The 20,087-nt window shown below is 36.9% G+C and overlaps 3 protein-coding genes across 6 annotated transcripts; 2 read left to right on the forward strand and 1 right to left on the reverse strand.

Moving 5' to 3' along the window:
• The first annotated feature begins 2,532 nt into the window (after positions 1 to 2,532).
• LOC107905041 (probable helicase MAGATAMA 3) lies at positions 2,533 to 10,809 on the forward strand. 4 transcript variants are annotated; one of them, XM_016831597.2, is made up of 10 exons: positions 2,572 to 2,729; positions 3,774 to 4,022; positions 4,125 to 5,228; positions 6,121 to 6,309; positions 6,542 to 6,637; positions 6,734 to 6,896; positions 7,035 to 7,167; positions 7,257 to 9,026; positions 9,137 to 9,895; positions 10,009 to 10,809. In XM_016831597.2, the coding sequence occupies exons 2-9, from the start codon at positions 3,875 to 3,877 to the stop codon at positions 9,587 to 9,589; spliced, it is 4,056 nt and encodes a 1,351-aa protein (XP_016687086.1). In that variant the 5' UTR covers positions 2,572 to 2,729; positions 3,774 to 3,874; the 3' UTR covers positions 9,590 to 9,895; positions 10,009 to 10,809. The 4 variants fall into 4 exon arrangements, with proteins under 4 accessions (XP_016687085.1, XP_016687086.1, XP_040950224.1 ...); XM_041094290.1 differs by having other exon boundaries at positions 6,737 to 6,896; XM_016831596.2 differs by having other exon boundaries at positions 2,533 to 2,729; positions 3,774 to 5,228; positions 6,737 to 6,896.
• Positions 10,810 to 11,994: 1,185 nt separating this feature from the next.
• LOC107905044 (phosphatidylinositol transfer protein 3) lies at positions 11,995 to 15,590 on the forward strand. The gene is made up of 6 exons (XM_016831599.2): positions 11,995 to 12,246; positions 12,911 to 13,004; positions 13,149 to 13,325; positions 13,679 to 13,777; positions 14,130 to 14,372; positions 14,907 to 15,590. The coding sequence occupies exons 2-6, from the start codon at positions 12,930 to 12,932 to the stop codon at positions 15,306 to 15,308; spliced, it is 996 nt and encodes a 331-aa protein (XP_016687088.1). The 5' UTR covers positions 11,995 to 12,246; positions 12,911 to 12,929; the 3' UTR covers positions 15,309 to 15,590.
• Positions 15,591 to 15,720: 130 nt separating this feature from the next.
• On the reverse strand, positions 15,721 to 19,853 carry LOC107905043 (2,3-bisphosphoglycerate-dependent phosphoglycerate mutase 1). Its single transcript, XM_016831598.2, has 9 exons — positions 19,451 to 19,853; positions 18,625 to 18,887; positions 18,136 to 18,359; positions 17,785 to 17,903; positions 17,489 to 17,645; positions 17,241 to 17,342; positions 17,019 to 17,138; positions 16,065 to 16,129; positions 15,721 to 15,986 (listed from the first exon to the last, which is right to left on the reverse strand). The coding sequence occupies exons 2-8, from the start codon at positions 18,884 to 18,886 to the stop codon at positions 16,085 to 16,087; spliced, it is 1,029 nt and encodes a 342-aa protein (XP_016687087.2). The 5' UTR covers position 18,887; positions 19,451 to 19,853; the 3' UTR covers positions 15,721 to 15,986; positions 16,065 to 16,084.
• Positions 19,854 to 20,087: the final 234 nt, after the last annotated feature.

The following is a 20,087-nucleotide window of genomic DNA, read 5'->3' on the forward strand; positions in this document are numbered from 1 at the left end:
CGTTCCGTACGGGATGGAATTGAAACAAGTACAAAATTCGTGGGGACAATTTAAAACACAAAATGAAAAGCCAAAGGATCAAAGGACCATATTGAAGACAAGTAACAAATCGGAAGGACCCGCAGCGCAAATAGCCCATTCGGCCTTGAAAACGTGCGGATCCTCTGCTTAACCGGGTCGGGTCTTCGGGCCAAACACAAAATGGCGTCAGTTTGGCCATGGTTGCTAAAGCTCAAAACGACGCCATATTATCCTTAATATAAATACTAAAAAAAAAGAAAAATGTTCAGTTTCACCTCTATTTAAAAAAACAGAGAGCCTATAAATTCTCTCTTTCGTAGCCCTCCAATCCGACCTAGGGTTCCGGCCATGGCCACCGCCGCAGCGCCACTGTGGTCGGTAGCTGGCGTAGCGCAAAAAGGGCGTTTCGGCCCCCGTTTTACGACGTGCTCACGGACTGAAAGAAAAAGTCCCATAACCCCTTTAAAACTCGAATCCAACGATGGCGAAAAGGCCATCGATGACGGGGCTGCCTTTCCCTTTTTCTCTTTTCTTTATTATTAGATATTTAACAGAAATGAAACAAAATCAAATAAAAAATGAAGAATCGGAGAAAACCCTAAAAATAAAAAAAGCAAATCACCTTTAGAAAATGCTTTTCTATTACTCTTCTTTCAAAAATTTCTTTTTGATCCCCCCTTTTTTATTACATTTCATTCGGCTCTTATAGCCGATTTCTTTGTTACAAATCCTGTTGCCTATCGCTATTTTGGGATTCTGTCTTCTCTTTCTGTTTCATTTTGCAGGGTAAAGCAAGGTCAACGAGCATTGAAGGGATAACCCCTGCCATTTTGGTGCAAGGCCGTGCCAGTGGAGCAGACCTCGGGCTGAGGTGTCTCGGGCGGCGCGAGAGAGGAGAGCGGCGCTAAAAACCCTAGGGTTTCTAGCCATTCTGAAAAATTTTAAAATTTTGGGCCACCGGGCCTTGTTACTTTTTTGGGTCAGGATTTAGTTTGTAAATGGACTGCCAGGGATAATTTGTTTGGGTTTAGGTTTAGTTTTGAGTTTTATTAGGCCTCGGGCAAATTGGTCTGTACAAATATTAATAATATTTGTTAACATTTTTTTATTTGATATGTTTGTTTTTCACTAATTATGTGTTACATTATACGAGGAAGTCTAATTAATATGTTAAAAAATGATAAAATTGGATGAAAAACATCAATAACATTAATGATTGAAAAGAAAACAAGACTTAATTTTTAAGATTTTAGATATGGGGATTAAGTTTTAAAATTTCTCCAACCTAATTATTTAATACATTGATAAAGATGATTAAAAATGTTACTTAAAAAATATATTATCTAATTAATTAATCTTAAGAAAATACTATGCACTTAAATCCTTCAAAGCTCATAACTTACAATAACATGCATACAATCCAAATTACTAATTACTTGACAAAAAATCAATAGAATGAATATAGTACTGAAAATGTAGAACAATCTTATTATTATTTATTTATCTATAAAAGAATAATTCGAAATTAAATCGGCCCATATTACTTTGCGAAATTACAAAATACTTGTATTAAAATAGTGAAATGAAATTGACTTATCTCGAAAAAGTTAGTAGATAGCTAAGGCCTAAGATTGATGATTCTAAACGTTGGCATGAGCAGGAGGATATAACAGTCATTTGAGTTGATATTAATTGTTACTTTTTTGGTGTTCAAGTCATTGCTGATGACTCATGATTCATGACCATTAAACTTTTTTTTTCTTTTATAGTTTTATTTTGGAAAATTGGAGAATCGTGATAAGTAAAAATGATCGGGTATTAGACTATATGAATGGTTCTTCTCTTGAAGTAATTATTTTACCAAAAAAATGAAAGGGCATTAGACTGTATGAATGGTTCTTCCCGTAATTGTGCAAAAAGTCTCATTTCTCTCACGCTCCTATCCATCACCGTACACCCACGACCAGGCTTCGTAAATGAAGGACACCATCGGCCGCACACGACAGCAGAGAAAACCGGAAGAAACACCTCGCTGTCAAATGAGATGGTACGACGGTCACCTCGGCACGCACGTGGGAGAGCAATTTTTGCTGCCTCACTTCCCCCTATGAATTGACGAAACTAGCCCTCCAATACACCCAAAATGGCAGGTTCTCGTCATCATAATTGGTTGAGGTGTGTTAACTTTATTTTTCTTTTAAAATTTCTTGCACACATTTATCCCGACGATGATCATGTGGGATCCCCGTGGACCCCAGCAAAATCAACGACCATTAGCTCTCTAGATACAGGATTCTTACCTGTGAGTATAATACACGCAAACCAAACCTCATAGCCAAACCGATAGATCTTCTCTTTTCGCTAATTTCCATAAATATCCCTAATCCTTATTTCTAAGTCTCCCAGTCGGTCGGTTCTATACGAGGTGGTTTCCGTAAATTCAGTTTCATCGGAAGGATAAATAAAATTTTTATAAGAAAAGGAAAAAAAGGCGTGGGATTTATTTATTAAGGGGAAATAATTAAATTTTGAACAGAGAAAAGACCGGCCGGTTAGATGGGCTCGTTATTTCCTATATAAACCCCTTTCCTCGCTAGGCAAATTGCATTCTAGTTTCAATAGAGAAAGAACCTCTCCCTCATATTATATTTATTCCCTCTCTATTTCTCTCTCTTTGGCTTCGCTACTTTCTCTACAGCTCTCAAGAGGTAAAAGAAATAATAAAATTAAAATTTTAATTTATGAAAAAGGAAATTCTCTCTCTCAAGTCTCAACTGGTTTTAATTGTTTTTGTGTTTTTTTTGAGATTTAGATATTTCGAATATTGGAAAAATGTTGGAGGAATGAAATTAGACGTTGAATCGGAGAACAGAGGCTTTGACCTTTGGATTGTTGCATTGTTTGGATAATATGTCTTTGACGTGTTTTGACAAGTTATTAGGTTTTCTTATCTTGATCTGCGAAAGGTTTTAGCTAACGGATTTGCTAAAATTCGCGGATTTGAAAGGAACGGAAACGGACCTTAAGTATTTAGATTTATGCTCTTTTCAAAACCCTAGTTTCTTATTGGTTTAGGGAGTTTCGATCTGGGGATGGTTTGAGGTTTAATTAGGTAAAGGTATTATGTGTTTTTCGAGATTGAACTTAGGTTAGTCTTATTTAGGGATCTTATGATTCTAATCTAGTCCCGATTGGAATTCCGTTTTTCAATTTAAGCTAGTTACAATTGGGGGACGGGTGAAGTTCTTTAGGTTTTCGAGTAATGTTCACATTGCATACAGTTAAGTCAAAATTGTTTGCTTGGTTTGGGTACTGTATACTGTTGATTGGTATTGCTTTAGTTTAACTGCGCCTTTCAAAGTAATCTTGTTGGTTTATTGTGATTGTTTATGTTGATTTTTTTTACTTTGTGTTTTGAATGATTTTGATGCATATGTTTGGAATTGCTGAGTTGATAGGTCATAGGTTTGTTTTTGAATCTGTTTATTAATAAATAAAAGTTGTGTGTGTATGTATGTAAGTGGATGTGTTGATTTGGCAATCAAGCTGGCTGTCATTTTCTTTTTATTTTATTATAAAAGGGTTTTTTGGTTGAAATATTTAGCAAATGCATTGCCTTGCTTAAATCTAGTTTCGTGTTTCTTAACAGATGTTCGCCTTTGTGCTTCTTAACTGGATATTGTTTGCTTAAGCTACCTGCTTTTAGAGTTATATTTCCTAGTTACACTGATGATTTTGTACTTTATTTGCAGCGTGGTATGCCATGTGCATTTTTTGCTGAAACAAAAACACAAGAAGATCCAGTTAGATATTGTAAGAGTAGTCAGATTGCTTGTATGCATTTATATATGAAATGGGCTCTCGAGGAAGACTATTATTTGATCTTAATGAACCTCCCGCCGAAGACGATGAGGAGAGTGATCGAGGTATCTGCATCCAGCCACAAAAGGCACTTCCATCAGCAAATCCCCATGCTACTGACTTGTTTGTGACATCATCAGGTTCTCAACGAATAGCAAATAACCATGCATTCTCATATGCATCTACTGGCTCAGGTTTTCAGCCTTTTATTCGGCCTAAAGTTTCTACTTGCCCTGAAGTAGGTGTTGAACCCAAAAGAACAGGCGATCAGAATTCCAATTTGGCATCGTCTTCTTCAAGGTCAAATATTAGTGGGGAGATAAAATCACAAGTAGCAGCTTCATTTGTTTCAGGTTCTGCAAATGCTCAGGCCATGGAAAGAGAAGAAGGTGAATGGTCTGATGCTGAGGGGACAGCTGATGCATATGGAAACTTTTGTATGCATGAAGAGGTTAAAGCTTCTCAAGAACAAGGTGTACAGGAATTGGAGTCTAATGCTTTAGGTGTGACTGTTGAAAGCGTTAGTGCAGCTGAAAACAGTCATTCTCCATTAAGACTGGAGCCACATCTGAATGAAAATAAGGGCAACAGTGTCCAAATTTCAGAAGGTGACAGTAAAGGTAATATATCCATTGATGGTCAAGAAGAGCCTGTGTTGGTGCCAAAACAGAGAGAAGTTAAAGGAATTGAAGCAAGTCATGCACTGAAGTGTGCAAATAATCCTGTAAAGAGAAAGATAGACCAACAGAAAGAAGCAATGCTGGGAAAGAAACGGAATAGGAAGACCATGTTTCTTAATTTGGAAGATGTCAAACAAGCTGGTCCTATCAAAACCTCTACTCCAAGAAGGCAGAACTTTCCAACACCAGTTATCACACGTACTGTGAAAGAAGTTCGCACTAATCCTCAATCTGGTGAACGTGCTGGAGAAAAGCAAGGTCAGCCAATAAATGAGGATCAGAAGCAAGTTGATTTACCATGTAATGATGGAATTAATCCTGCTGTGGAGTTATTTGATCATAAGTCTGAATGTGATGGTGATACCAGTTCTGGACTACTTGCCAGGCCTAGGAGGTTAAATAGTGACACTGAACTTTCAGAGGCTCATCTACCACCCATACCAAGACAGAGTTCATGGAAGCAACCTGATTTGAGGCAGCTTAAGAATATGCAGTTTTCTAATAGAAAGCCAGCTCCAATCAACCAAAGCTCTATGGACACTAAGATGGTAAATAAGAAACATCTTCCTTCTAAAAAGACAACTGCTACCAGTACATCTTATCAGGACACATCTGTGGAACGCCTTATACGAGAGGTGACCAGTGAAAAGTTTTGGCATCACCCAGGTATATGGTGGCAACATTTCAGATACTTGTTGACTACTTCTAAACTTCCAAGATATTTGTACATTCTTCACCTCCTGCTTGCTTTACAGTTTCTTATTATTTTTCTCATGCCAGTTATCCATGTCCCTTCAATTATCGCTCTATGAGAATGGTAATGCTCAAAGGACATGGAAGGTGATGAGATGTATATTTTTATTGTGAAAGTTGGCTTTTAATCGTATTGTTGCTATTGACTTATTTGCTATATCTATTAGCAGTAATTCTCATGATCTGGTTATTTCTGAGAGAATTTCTATTGCAGAGACCAATCGCATCAAATATCTGTGTAGTTCTCTGTACTTATTTACTCTATCTCTCCTTGAGTTGGAATTATGTGTTTACTTGATATTTTTGTGTTTGAATAAACAGCTATTGAAGTTCTTATTTGCTTGTATTGCATGTTGGGGGAGACTTCTCTGGGTACAAATTCTTGATTTGCTACTATATGTTAAGCCTTAGAATATTAAGTCAGGCCTAAAATTTGTACTTCTGAAGTCATTGATATGAAATAATGGAAAAGAAGACATTTAAGTAGATGATTGAAACTATTTCGTTCTTTTGTGTGGGGCTTTTGAAGATTTGTTCACACATTGCTCAAGCTATGTGACTATTTTTTGAAGCAATTGAAGCAATTTCCTACTTTTTTTCCCTCTTTTGGTTGGCGGCTTATAGATTGCATCATTTCTAGGTATATGCAAGTATTCACTATGTTATGATAGTTGGCTACTTCAAGGGTTAGACTGAATTTCCATTCATCTCTAGTTTGCTTTTATCATTTTATTCTGTTGATTTATTAAAATTCTATGTGCTATCAGCTCTGACACCTGCAATTAATTTTCACTTCATGCATCAGAGGATACTGATCTCCAGTGCGTTCCTGGGCGGTTTGAATCTGTAGAAGATTATGTCAGAGTATTTGAGCCTCTACTTTTTGAGGAATGCCGTGCACAACTGTACAGCACATGGGAAGAGTTAACTGAATCAGCTTCAAGAGATACACATATAATGGTCCGCATCAAAAACATTGAACGGCGAGAAAGAGGTAAAAGTGCCTGATTACTGTTCGTAGTCCACATCTTTGTAGTCTTTATCTTTTAGTTTTTAAAGTGGCTACTTCAGGTTACGGGTTTTAGTAAGTTTGGCAATTGTCACTTTATGATTCTGGTTAACTTTTTGGTTCTAGAGTAGAAATGTGCTCAAATATTTTTGGGGTCATGAGCAAATGTTTATACCAGCTCTATTAATTGGCAGAAAATTTGCTTTTATTGGTTCAGGATGGTATGATGTGATAGTTCTTCCTGCTAATGAATGTAAGTGGGTATTTAAGGAGGGTGATGTTGCAGTTCTATTGGCTCCAAGGCCTGGATCAGGTATGACATTGGGGAAAAAACTTATTTTCAGATATATTTCAGATTAATTTAAAATTCTTATGTATATCTTAGGAATGTTTTACATCTTGTGTGAAGCAGTTAGAAACAAGCGCAACTCCTCTACAATTGAAGAAGATGAAGACACTGAGGTTAATGGACGTGTGGTTGGAACTGTTAGGAGGCACATACCCCTTGATACTCGTGATCCTATTGGTGCAATTGTTCACTTTTATGTTGGTGATTCCTATGATTCAAGCAGGTATATAGAGAAACATTACTTATTGGTGTTCTGTAGTTCTGAATGCACTTGTATCCACCCTGCCCCCCCTCTCTTCTCCCCAGCGTCCCTCCTTTTTTGTGTGTTTTAATGTTAAAATTCACATATTAAATTTTACAGCAAGGTCGATGATGATCACATTCTGAGGAAACTTCAACCTAGGTCGCTTTGGTATCTGACAGTTCTTGGATCTCTTGCAACTACCCAGCGTGAGTATGTGGCATTGCATGCATTTTGTCGTCTTAATTCTCAGGTATTTTATTTGTAAATTTTCTCTGGCTAGCTCTAGGTCTTGTTGCTTGATGTATCTACTAGGGTTAATCAAGTTTCTCTCGTGCACAGATGCAAACTGCTATCCTTAAACCTAGCCCAGATCACTTCCCAAAATATGAGCAGCAATCTCCAGCTATGCCTGAATGCTTCACACCAAATTTTGTTGATTATTTACATAGGACCTTTAATGGGCCCCAGCTTGCAGCAATCCAGTGGGCAGCTACACATACAGCTGCTGGAACAAGTAGTGGGGTGACGAAGAGACAAGAGCCATGGCCTTTCACCCTTGTTCAAGGGCCTCCAGGAACTGGTAAGACACATACAGTCTGGGGGATGCTAAATGTCATTCATCTGGTTCAGTATCAGCACTACTATACCTCTTTGCTAAAGAAATTAGCACCTGAGAGCTATAAACAAGCTAATGAGAGTAATCCTGATAGTGTTGCAATGGGATCGATTGATGAAGTCCTCCAGAACATGGACCAGAATCTTTTCCGCACCCTTCCTAAACTCTGCCCAAAACCTAGAATGCTAGTTTGTGCTCCTTCTAATGCTGCAACTGATGAGCTTCTTGCCCGTGTTCTTGATCGAGGATTTATTGATGGTGAGATGAAAATCTACCGTCCTGATGTGGCCCGAGTTGGGGTAGACTCTCAAACACGGGCTGCCCAGGCAGTTTCTGTTGAGCGGAGAACTGAACAACTTCTACTCAAGAACCGTGATGAAATTTTTGGACATATTCAGACTTTAAAGGCTCGTGAAGCCATGTTATCTCAGCAGATTGCTACTCTTCAAAGGGAACTTACTGCTGCAGCTGTTACTGTTCGGTCCCAAGGTTCTGTTGGTGTTGATCCTGAAATTCTTCTTGCTCGGGATCAGAACCGAGATGTACTGTTGCAGAACTTGGCTGCAGTTGTTGAAAGCAGAGATAAGGTTCTAGTTGAGATGTCTCGCCTTCTCATTTTAGAAGCTAAGTTCCGTGTTGGCAGTAACTTCAACTTGGAAGAAGCCCGTGCTAATCTTGAGGCTAGTTTTGCCAATGAGGCTGAGATTGTTTTTACTACTGTCTCAAGTAGTGGGCGTAAATTATTCTCTCGCCTTACTCATGGTTTTGATATGGTTGTAATTGATGAGGCTGCTCAAGCCAGTGAAGTTGCAGTACTTCCTCCCCTCGCTCTTGGTGCAGCAAGATGTGTACTTGTTGGGGATCCCCAGCAACTTCCTGCAACTGTCATCAGCAAGGCTGCTGGGACCCTCCTATACAGTAGAAGCCTTTTTGAAAGGTTCCAGCAAGCAGGGTGCCCAACAATGTTGTTATCTGTGCAATATAGGATGCATCCCCAGATCAGGGATTTCCCATCTAGGTACTTCTATCAAGGACGTCTTATTGATAGTGAATGTGTTGCCAACTTACCTGACGAGGTTTACTACAAGGACCCTTTGCTTAAACCTTATTTATTTTATGATATTACTCATGGCCGAGAGTCCCATAGAGGTGGTTCTGTTTCATACCAGAATGTGCATGAAGCAGTGTTTTGTTTGCGCTTGTATGAGTACCTACAGAAAACCTTAAAATCTTTGGGTGTGCCAAAAATCACAGTTGGTATAATAACACCATACAAGCTGCAATTAAAATGCCTACAACGTGAGTTTGAGAGTGTTCTAAGGACAGAGGAAGGGAAGAGGGATATATATATTAATACTGTAGATGCTTTCCAGGGCCAGGAACGTGATGTTATTATTATGTCTTGTGTCCGTGCCTCAAGTCATGGGGTGGGATTTGTTGCAGATATTCGACGAATGAATGTTGCTCTTACTCGTGCTAGAAGGGCTTTGTGGGTATGAGTTCTTTCTTCTAATCTTGTATGCTATTAAATTCTAGCTCTGATCCTTCTCCAATTACCTTATTTTGTGTTTATTTTCTTGAATTGACTTTAATGTTTGAACAGGTTATGGGTAACGCCAGTGCTCTGGTGCAATCGGATGACTGGGCAGCCTTAATTGCTGATGCCAAAGCTAGGAATTGTTATATGGACATGGATTCTCTCCCTAAGGACTTCACAAAAGACTTGCTCCCCAAAGAATTTTCAGGGCCAAGGGGACTTGGTTACTCTCCATCACAGGGTAAGGCTTCTAATATGAGAGGTTTAAGGTCTGCTGGACCAAGACATAGATCACTCGATATGCACATGGAATCCAGGTCAGGAACACCATCAGAGGATGAAGATAAGTCGGGCACAACTGTAATTTCTAGGAATGGGAATTATCGGCCATTTAAGTCGCCACTGGATACTTTTTTGGATGATTTTCATCCATCAGGTGACAAATCTAGAGAGGCCTGGCAATATGGTATACTGAAGAAGCAAAATTCTGCTGGTACAATGGGGAAAAGAGATTCCTAGGCATTGGTTGTTGTCTACGAACTGTTTTGGCTCATGGCGGTCCGTGGAGCAAAACTTTATTTATAATCCTTGCATTGAAATTTATGGAGCTCTTAGCTCCATGAATATTGAAACAATTTGTGGGAAGTTGGTGCCAGACTTGTGTCTGATAATTGCCTTAAGATGAACAAGTTGAGAGGGATTTGCATGGGTCACCAGTGAACTTTTGCCAGTCTGCCATGTTGATTCCTGCTAGGAGGTGGATGATCTGGGGGGTAGGATGTATGAAATCAAACCCTATATCCACCCACCAGACAGGCTTCGAAGGTAAGAAATATATCATCAAGCCAAAATTATTGACTGAACAACTTTTAATGTAAATTTCATACGTGGGCACTACGACTGTCTTATACATATAACTAATGCTTTCTCTAAACCAGGAGTTGAATGCTGGCATTAAGGGTTGTGCCGCCCTACAATATCCCTTTGCTTGATAATTGATTGTTGCAATCTGCTATTACTTGGATGAAGTCTTTAATCGATACAGTTGGGCAGTCATCTCAAATTTTGGTGCTCTTTGACTCATCCTTTTCCGCAATACACTGAATGCATGACCGACTCTGGGGGTGTGAATTCTTTTGGATCTGTCAAATTTGAAGGTACATTCATCAAATTTACAAATGCTTGCAAAATGTCAGAGGACGAATGGCGATTCTTGAACGGGTGTGCTTTGCAGAATCCTAAGAATCAACCTCTATCAAAGTTGCCGTATATATTCTTTGAACATGGAGATGCACTACGGTGATAACTTTTTAGGTCTGATGGATACGGGTTGGTTAACCAAGTATTCTTTGCTTTTGTTCTTTATGTTAATTTTCCTTGGTTCTTTAAACCAAAAGACTTGGATAGAAATAGGACACACCTCCAAAATTCTGTATAGAGAAGTAAGACTCCTAAAAGGTTACAGGATTGTGCGAGGAACTCTCATCTAGCTGACTTTGTGTATACAGCTTCAGGTGGAACCAAAGAATTCTTTCTCAGCTGCGAAAAACCTCAGCTGCTGTATAATTTTTTTTTTAAACTTGAAAACCATTAAATTATACCATTTGTTTTATTTTCCTGTGATGAGATGTACTTTTCCTCAGATTGCCATTACTTGAAAGTAATGCGGGGGATATAATTTATGTAGCGATGAACACATCCGTACATGATTCAATTTATTATGTTAAAAATTCTCTCTAGTCTATAACCAGGTATCAGTAAGAATAACACAACAGGTTCCTGTTTGGACAGTATTTGTTCTTTTGCTCTTCTGCCGCTTTCCTGCTTACCAAGAAGATTGTAAAGTTGGTGAGCTTTGCTGTCAAAACTAAGGCATATTAAACTGTAGATCGAAAAAATTGAAAAGGTTGAAAAAAACAGGGTGTAATGGGATAAATCTTCAGAAGGGCATTCTATTTAATTTTTCCTTCTGATAGCATCTACAATCCAAACCTGTCCTCTAGCTTTGCCTAGTTTCCCTTACATTTTCCTGCCCTAAAAGGTCTATTCTACCCTCGATGTTTGATTACTTATTCGCATGTTGGCCTGCCTATTTTATACCGCTGCCAAAATGGTAACACACCCCAGTTTGTAAATTTTTTTAAACTACAATTAAGGTCATTAAATTATTAATAATTTATATTTTAGTCTCTTAACTTCAAAAATTCTTAAAATAGCTGTTGAATTATTTGAAGATTTTCATTTAAATTATTAAGTTACTCACAAATTTTTATTTGTCACTGAATTAGTAAGGTTTTTTTTTTTAAATTATGGTAGTGAGTTAGGTTTGGGTCACTTAAATTCAAAAGGTTATAAAATAATTATTAAACTATACGAAAGTTTTCATTTAAGTAACCGATTATTTGAAGTTTTTATTTAAGTCACTGAATTATTAGTTTTAAAAAAAAAAGAAATTATGCTAATGAGCTTTAAACAACAAATTGATAATTAGTACCTTCAATCGGTATTTATCGATGAGTAGAAGACCATATTTTAAATTTAAGTCAATCTAACGATCAATCTTGGAGATTGGAAAAAAAAGTTATTTGAAAATTGTTTCGTGGATTCATGATGTTCAAGTCTGTTTCATGAAAAATATTAAATTGTAGAATAGAAAAAAAGGAGAGTTTATAATTGGGACAAATAATGCGTGCAAAGAAGACTATATAGTGATGATTTTAATAGCTTATTAACTTAAATGATAACTTTTCAATCATTTAGTATCTAATTTTGAAACATTTAAAATTTGAATGATCAAAAAATAAATTTATTAAAAGTTTAATAACCTTAAATTATTTACCATAAAGTTTAAACCTAATTTCTACCTTGGCGTCTCAGTGGTTAAAGAAAACAAAAAGAGTAAATGGGGACACCCCTTCTAGAAAAGTTAGAAAACAAGGCTGGAGCCGAAAAGTACATACTTAAAAACAAAGGAGGAGCTAAAGGAACCCCAAACTTCCCGGTTTCTCGAATTGATTGCATGAGACGATCCAAGTACATACCATCAACGCCACGAACCTCACCGCTCCTATTTCTTAAGCGACACCCTTTTCATGGTCGACCTCCTTTTCTTTGATTTTTACCTCTGAGCTTCCACCCCTGAAGTTGAAGATCCCATTCCTCCTTGAATCTGTCAGGTTAGTTTGCTCCTTCCTTTACCATATATGCAGACTTACTTTTGGTCTTTAGATCTTTTCACAATTTGTTTACTTCCAGCTGCAAAAATTACCTGTTCATCTTATCGTTTTTATTTTCCCCATTTTTTTGTAAGCTGATTGGACTGTTTTATATCCGAAAACTTATGCGGTGGATAGAATTTGTCATCAGGTGAAAATAATGTCATTTATGCCAAATGCCTTTCTTTGGTCTAAAATGTTTTGGATGAAATTTTCCATCCCATATACAGACTTCTATACTACAGCAAATTATTTTCTTCTTAGATTCGTTGTTTTGTTGGACAAACTAAAGGAGAAGGGGTTGAGGTGTAAGTAAACGAAGCTTTTGTGTTACCGATGATCAAATTCTATAGTAACACCTTGCTATTGAAGATGATTAGCCTAGACAACTGCTCAGCAATTTTGGGCTATCTGGTTTGTTAATATAGTCTTCAAGTTATTCGTTTGGTCGTACAGATCATTCACTAATTTCAGTAATCTAGCTTCCTATGATTTTGAATAATCTTTTTTTCTTTTATGGAGGATTGGTAGCAATTTCTATGATCCCAAAGGGAGCTTCCACACCAATTCATCCTTCATGATCTTATGCAATTTCTCGTTTCTGCATTAAACTGTTAACATACAGGGAAACATCTATTAAAGCTATGAGTGCTGCATTGAAGAAATCCTCTTCAAATGGCTCTGATAAGTCTGTAACAACTGAAGAGCAGCATGCAAAGGTATGTTCCATTTATATGATCTCTGATTCCTTGTACCTCATAGATTATCATTTTGACCTATCATAGATCTTGCAAGTTGAAGCAAGCAAAAGCTTCTTTATATGCAGTCAAGAGTAAAGCTTTCTGACCTTTTGATATTTGCAGATTAGTGAGATAAGAAAGTTGATAGGTCCATTGCCTGAGAAGTTGGCCATTTATTGTTCTGATGCAGCCCTCACAAGATATTTAAGGGCGCGAAACTGGAATGTCAAGAAGGCAACTAAAATGCTTAAAGAGACCTTAAAATGGAGAGCAGAATACAAACCAGAAGAGATCCGCTGGGTATGCTACAGTTCATCCTCCTACAATAAGTTGTTTTGAATAGGGAATACCAAATGCATGCAGAATTTACCCAATCCAGTTTGCTTGTAACAGTTTCCCTTTTTCTTTAATCCATTTTATTTTGAAATTTGAGGGTGCTAGGCTATTGGCAATGAGTGGCCTGATGATCTTTTTAGAAGTTGCGTTCTTTTGCATTCAGTATGGTTCATTGAATTAGGAATTTAAATCTATGAACTTAACCTAAGAGTAACCCAAGTCAAATCTACTTATAATGGTTGAACTCTTGTCATTTTGCTGGTTCAGGTCAACCTTTATGGCGTTTTTACAATGTTGTGCTTTTTTGTATGATATAGGAAGAGGTTGCTCATGAAGCAGAGACAGGGAAGATCTACAGATCAAATTATATAGACAAGCATGGAAGAACAGTTCTTGTCATGAGACCTAGTTGCCAGGTTCCATCTGACTTCCTTGCCTTTTACTTGTGCAATTTACATCTGGTACTACATAAAAATTGAAGCAACTTTGAGTGAAAGGTGTCAAAGTTCACTCCAAAGAGGTGCCCTACATCAGCAGAAGGATAAAAGAAATGAATAATATAAGATAGACCCCAATCTAACAGTCTAAGATTTCTGATCATGGTGGTTCCCATATTTGTCCCAATAATAGGATGTTACACTGCCTCTTAAGCATTTAGCAAGTCCTAATAAAAGGTCAATGTACCGGTTTCTTACAGATTAGTAAGCATGTTACTTAGCTGTACATTGATTACCCTTGACAACTTAGTTACATTCGATTTGACTGCAGAACACAAAGTCAACTAAAGGACAGATAAGGTATTTGGTTTATTGCATGGAGAATGCAATTTTAAATCTTCCACCAGACAAGGAACAGATGGTCTGGTTGATCGATTTCAATGGCTACAACTTGTCACATACATCAGTGAAGGTGACACGGGAAACAGCACATATTTTACAAGACCATTATCCAGAGCGTCTGGGCTTGGCAATACTATACAACCCACCTAAGTTCTTTGAACCATTCTGGAAGGTAACCCTTTTTGACATTTTTCCACTTTTCTTTTTCTCCTGCTTTCTTGTTAAAGAACATGAAATTTTTACATACCCATGTGAGGTATCTCAAGAATATCCATACATGATTTGAAGAGATCTCTATATGTAAGCATATGAGTTAGCTAGTAGTTAATATGGAATTTGGATACATGGTTCCTAGTCAGATTTTGCAGATTTGAAGAGATCCGGATTTAATTTAGATTTCAACTTTTATATTCTTTTTGGTTTTTCGATGGTATTCTGCCTAAATGGTAAACACAGGTAATAAATAAGAGATTACTAGGCAATGCTAGTTTGAAACATTTCAGCACCCTAGTTGTTTTTCATGTCAATATATAATGTGAAATTCTTCCTTCCAGCATTTAGATCCAGCACTATGCGAACTATTATTGGTCTTCCTCTTCTTTTAGTTTACAGATTATGGGTTGTGTTCAATGCCATTTTTCGTTTTGTTAATGTAAGGACATCTTATTTTGCATCGTTACGATATTGGGTGCCTGTTTCTTGACAGGTGGTGAAACCATTTCTAGAACCCAAGACTCAGAACAAAGTAAAATTTGTTTACTCTGATGATCCCAATAGCAAGAAAATAATGGATGAGCTTTTTGATATGGAGAAGCTGGAGTCTGCATTTGGTGGAAATGATGATTCGGGTTTCAACATTAGTAAGTATGCTGAGAGGATGAGAGAGGATGACAAGAGGATGCCTGCTTTTTGGACAAGGGGAAATCCTCAATCCGCAGAGCCACCTGTTGATTTGAATTCGCTTGATTTGAACTCGGATTCTGATACTTCTGACAATGGCAAGGTAGACAGTTCCCCTAGTCATGTTTCTGACTCTGAAACCCTCTCTCCCAGTGAAAGTGTCATCGTCACAAAGGGAAGTGATAATGATTCCACAGAAGTTCATTAGATATAGAAGAGACTCGAAACCTGAACCTGTCTTGGGTGAGGTAATAAGGTATACTATAATCTGACCATATGCAGCGGGTGTCGATTGTTTCACTGTTTTAGTTAAAAAATATGAAGCCAAAAGTAAATCTGCTCTCAATTTTTATCATTGTCGTTTTATACTAAAGTTTAAATGAATTACATCGTTCAATTGATGTAATGTATTTGTATCCCTGGACAAGAGATTGCCTTGCCAAGTTACTGTTTTTACTTCTCAATAATTTCTCAAAACTGATTCACTGAAGTGAAAACCTTAACTTTTATTCTATCACGTGTTCCAAATGAAAGGCAATTGAGTTTGCCTTGCACATCCAGGGCCATGGGACCTGAAAGCTCATTTTGCCCCATTAACGATAGGCCATTTTAAAACAAAATAATTCAAATTTGAGGTTCAAAATTGCACTCCATAGTTTCTCAATACAAAGACAAATGAAGGAAAGTTGTTATTGCTGTATGTATATCTGTTACAGGGTTCACCATCTTTTCCAGAGATGCACGTAACTAGAATTGTAAGGATGGAACTATAAGATTACCGCAACCAAAAGAAAAATCAACTGTGACAGTAGCTGACCTTAGGTATTTGGCCCGACATTACAACCAATGTAATCGTAGATGTAAATGATCATGCAAGTAGGCTCTCCTGGGAAACAAGGGAAAGAAACAGTAAAATTATGTGAGTAGGAAAGGGAGCTAGATAAAAGCCAGAATTTGATGTTACCTATGCTGAAAAGGGGCATGTCAATGCAACATCTCATCTAGTTTCTGCCTGTACTGAGCCAACTTCTGCAAAAATTTCAATTGGTAGAAAGCATTAGTCTTCTCCATCAAGCTTTAATAATTTCAGGTAAGAAATAAGAAAAAATTTCCTCAAAACACGAGGATAATGATAATAATAATGATTAATTATACTAAGCTTTTGTATTCCATTTCCTTTTGAGTTTGAGACATACAGTACCAAACTTAGGACTATATATAAGTATAGTTTCTAGATTAATGTCCACCCAAAGAATTCAACAAAAAAAAAGGCTTATTTTATATCAATCAGGTCTTTTCCATGTATGTCTCAAAAAAGTTTTTTCCATTTTATATCACTCAGGTTTTTTCCATTTTACTTCAGCAAGATACTGGTTTCAAGCAAAAGAGAGTAGCCAAATACTACATGTCAAGAACGGGAAGCAATCATGATTCTTAATCTATAATAGTATAACGCGAAAAAGGTTTTAGTTATTATTCCTGAAAACATATCATGTGATGAAAGCATTAACTTGTATGACCAATTTGACAGCTAAAAGAGTTTACAAAAAAAAGAACTAAGCAGCTTTAATATGTTTATAGAACGAGATGGCCATATTTGCATATTGATACAGATAACACTTCCTGCTACGAATTCCAAATACCTAGCACTACAAAAGTTTTAAGGCATGAACTATTGCAATATTCTGAAATCACACACAATTTGTGAATTCCAAGCTCCTTTTCATCTCCTTCCCTTGTCAAAAGGTAATGAAACAATACCTACTCTGGCTTTTCTATCCTAACTCCTTTATAACTTTGAATTGACTTATGAATTTTATGCTTTGTGAAGCAAAAGCAGGTATATAGAACCAGTAGGGTGAAAGCATTTACACAGGTTCATAATGATCAAGGACAATGATGAGAGGAAGTTGCATACCCTAGTATAAGCATAAACTCCAGCCTCTGTTGGTGCGATGGGACTTCCCCTTCTAATGAACTTCCCCTCTTTAAAAATGTAAAGCATGGGTATCCCGGTTGATAGTTCTAAGCTGATAACCTGTCTCATAAAGAATACAGAAGAAATGTAGCCTTAGCGTTAAAACAAGAGCACCAAGAAAACTAAAAACATCATGAATGCAACAAAGAGACGGATCCATACCTCCTGTGAGGTTAACTTATCAAGATACATAATGATAGACCTTAAGGAGTTCCCATGTGCAGCAATCATGACATTCTTTCCAGATAGAAGTTGGGGTTCAATCTACAAAACAATAAGTTGGTTGTCAGGTTCCAAATAAATCACATTAAAGAACTTGAATCTCTAAAGTTAGACAAGGCATAGACCCCAACATATGATAAAAATATCAAACTAATTAAATATCAGACAAAGCCAGATGTAGACATTACCTCATCTTTAAAATATGCAACAGCTCTTTCAGCACACATTTCCAAACTCTCGCCATTTGGTGGTGGTATATCATAACTTCTACGCCACTCATGAACTTTTTCCTTCCCAAATCTATCTGCGGTTTCCTGTTTATTGAGACCTTGTAATTCTCCATACCTGCACAAAGAGGAGAGTGCATGAATCATTCATAAAAGAAGATTGAAAGAATTGAGACAACCAATAAAAGGACAATCAAAAAAGCGACAGCAATATAACTTCGTTCTTCTTGATACAAAGAAAACGAAAAAGTGATTACATTCTTTCATTCAATTGCCAAGCTGCTATAACTGGAATTGATTGTTTTATGGTGTCTTCACTATGTATTTGACTCCATACCCTTGCTTGCTCATTCTCATTATGCATGATAATTGGCACCTGCAAACATTATAATTTTAAAAAGTTAATCAGTCTAATAAACCAAAGAATGATAAAAAAAGATAACCACACTCAGAACTTCGTAAGTAAATAAACGATTTTCGATAGCTCAAATCCATTTAAACATGTCAATAATTTTACTAATGACTGATGAATGCTGGGCATCTGGTATCACAAAGCAGCCAGTAGTGCCTTAATTTTAGTTATCATGAATTTTTTCCCCTCAAGTTACCTTCTTTCGTCGGTGCTGTGTCATGGCTAGCATAGCGGTCATCTGTGCACGAATTAGTGCTGATGTAAATATCATGTCGACAGGTATGTTGCTGATTCTTTTGCCGGCTTCAATTGCCTCTTCCACTCCCTTCTTGGTTAAAGGCACATCAACGCAACCCGTAAACAGGTTCTTCTCATTCCATAAAGACTCCCCATGGCGAATCAGTATCAAAGCTGCTTCATCTGCAATGAGAACCAGTTGAAGAAAACAATCAGAAGATTTCACAAAAGTGAATCTAATTTTTTCCATTGTTATATGAGGAAACAACAAATCATTTTCATCAGTTGGAATCAACGTTGTTTTGCAGTTTGCCATAAAACAACTAGTGAAGAAAGTGCAAATATAGGGCAGTTGAATTGAGCTAATAATCATGAAGAGAAATGGTGCGTTGCTATAATATTCGCTCATTAAGTAGGAAAACTATGCATATGCTCTGGTCGGGCTTACTTGATTTCTTGAGAGATTCATGCGTGCCATTGTTAGAGGGAGATAAAACAGGATCAAAAACAGAGGTTTGAGAAGCTGAGGCTTGAATAACACTGAATTTCTTCTCTCCGGAACTACAAATCCCTCTCTTGCAGAACCCAACTTCCACCTTGAAACCTTTGGGAACCAATCTCACTGAATTATTTCCACCTTGGAAATGAATTCCAGAACTGCCATGAAGTTGAAGAGTCCCAACTGTTTGGTGCAACATAGCATTGGCCATTCTGAAAAATCATGATAAGCAAGCACTAAACTAAGAACATATTCTGTAACTTGACAAAATGAAGCAAAAATATACAGGAGAAAGTCTTCACTATTGACATACACATGTTCCCTTCCATTGCACTACTGGAAAAGAAAGCTAGAGCAAAATAACAGTTGATTATGACCATGCCACTAAGGATTTCATTTCATTCTAAATCATTAGTTAAATTATTCTTAAGGCAGATTAAGAATCTAATCGTTTAAAAAGCTCCAGCAAGCAACAACACGATCTACGATAACCTCATCAGAGAAACAGGAAAGCTATTTCTTTGAGAGAAAAAGAAAAATGAAGAAAAGGCTAATATTTTTCGGATGCCAACAAGTCGATCATAATAATATTAGTTAAAAATAAATTGACAGATACAAGAATCAAAAGGTTTCCCCAATCAAAGACTCAGATTTAACATTACCCACATCGGGGATTCATCCCATTTAATCAAATAAACATTATAAATTTCAGGACAACGAAAATCCAAAAAAGAAAAAAGAAACGACAAAATTGATGGGCAAGAAGAAATCAAACCTTAAAGACAACAATCCAGAACCCAAAAATCTAATGCTAAAAGAGAAAAAGAGGTTGGTTGCGACTTTGCGTTGTTAGGTGCACGAAATAACTTGGTGGGTTATATAGGCCAACAGCGAAAAAACCGAGGCAAAGAAAAATGTGAATATAATGAGAGTTTATACTAGTAATACGAGGAAAAAAAGAATACAGTCGACGGAGAAGGAGAGGGTTAGAGATTATTAGAGAGTTCACAAATTTAAAATGTCAATTTCAAGGGACAAAATAAAAGAAAGTTTGAAAGAGACAAACTGTGAGTTGTTTTAGTATGTTGCAATAAATTTGCAGACTCTAAGGTTATATAGAAACAATCGTTGTTGCTGTCTGTGGATTCTGTTTTCTTCTCATGTGTCACGCTCCCAACAGCTTGATGACAATTTCCCTTTTTATTCACTCAAAAACCATATTTATTTTTTAAATTTTTTATAAATTTCTTTTTATATAATTTTATTGGTGAAATTTGTATTTAAGATTTTTAATTGGGACAACTCGAATGTAATTACTGTTTGGTTTTCCCAAAATAGTTTCTTTTATGTAAGGTTAGTTGAAAGAGAGAGGAACTATTGCAAACAAGTAAATAGGAGAAAGTGGGGAGGAA

This window comes from Gossypium hirsutum, chromosome D05 (genome assembly GCF_007990345.1).
Source record: "Gossypium hirsutum isolate 1008001.06 chromosome D05, Gossypium_hirsutum_v2.1, whole genome shotgun sequence".
Lineage (NCBI taxonomy): Eukaryota > Viridiplantae > Streptophyta > Magnoliopsida > Malvales > Malvaceae > Gossypium > Gossypium hirsutum.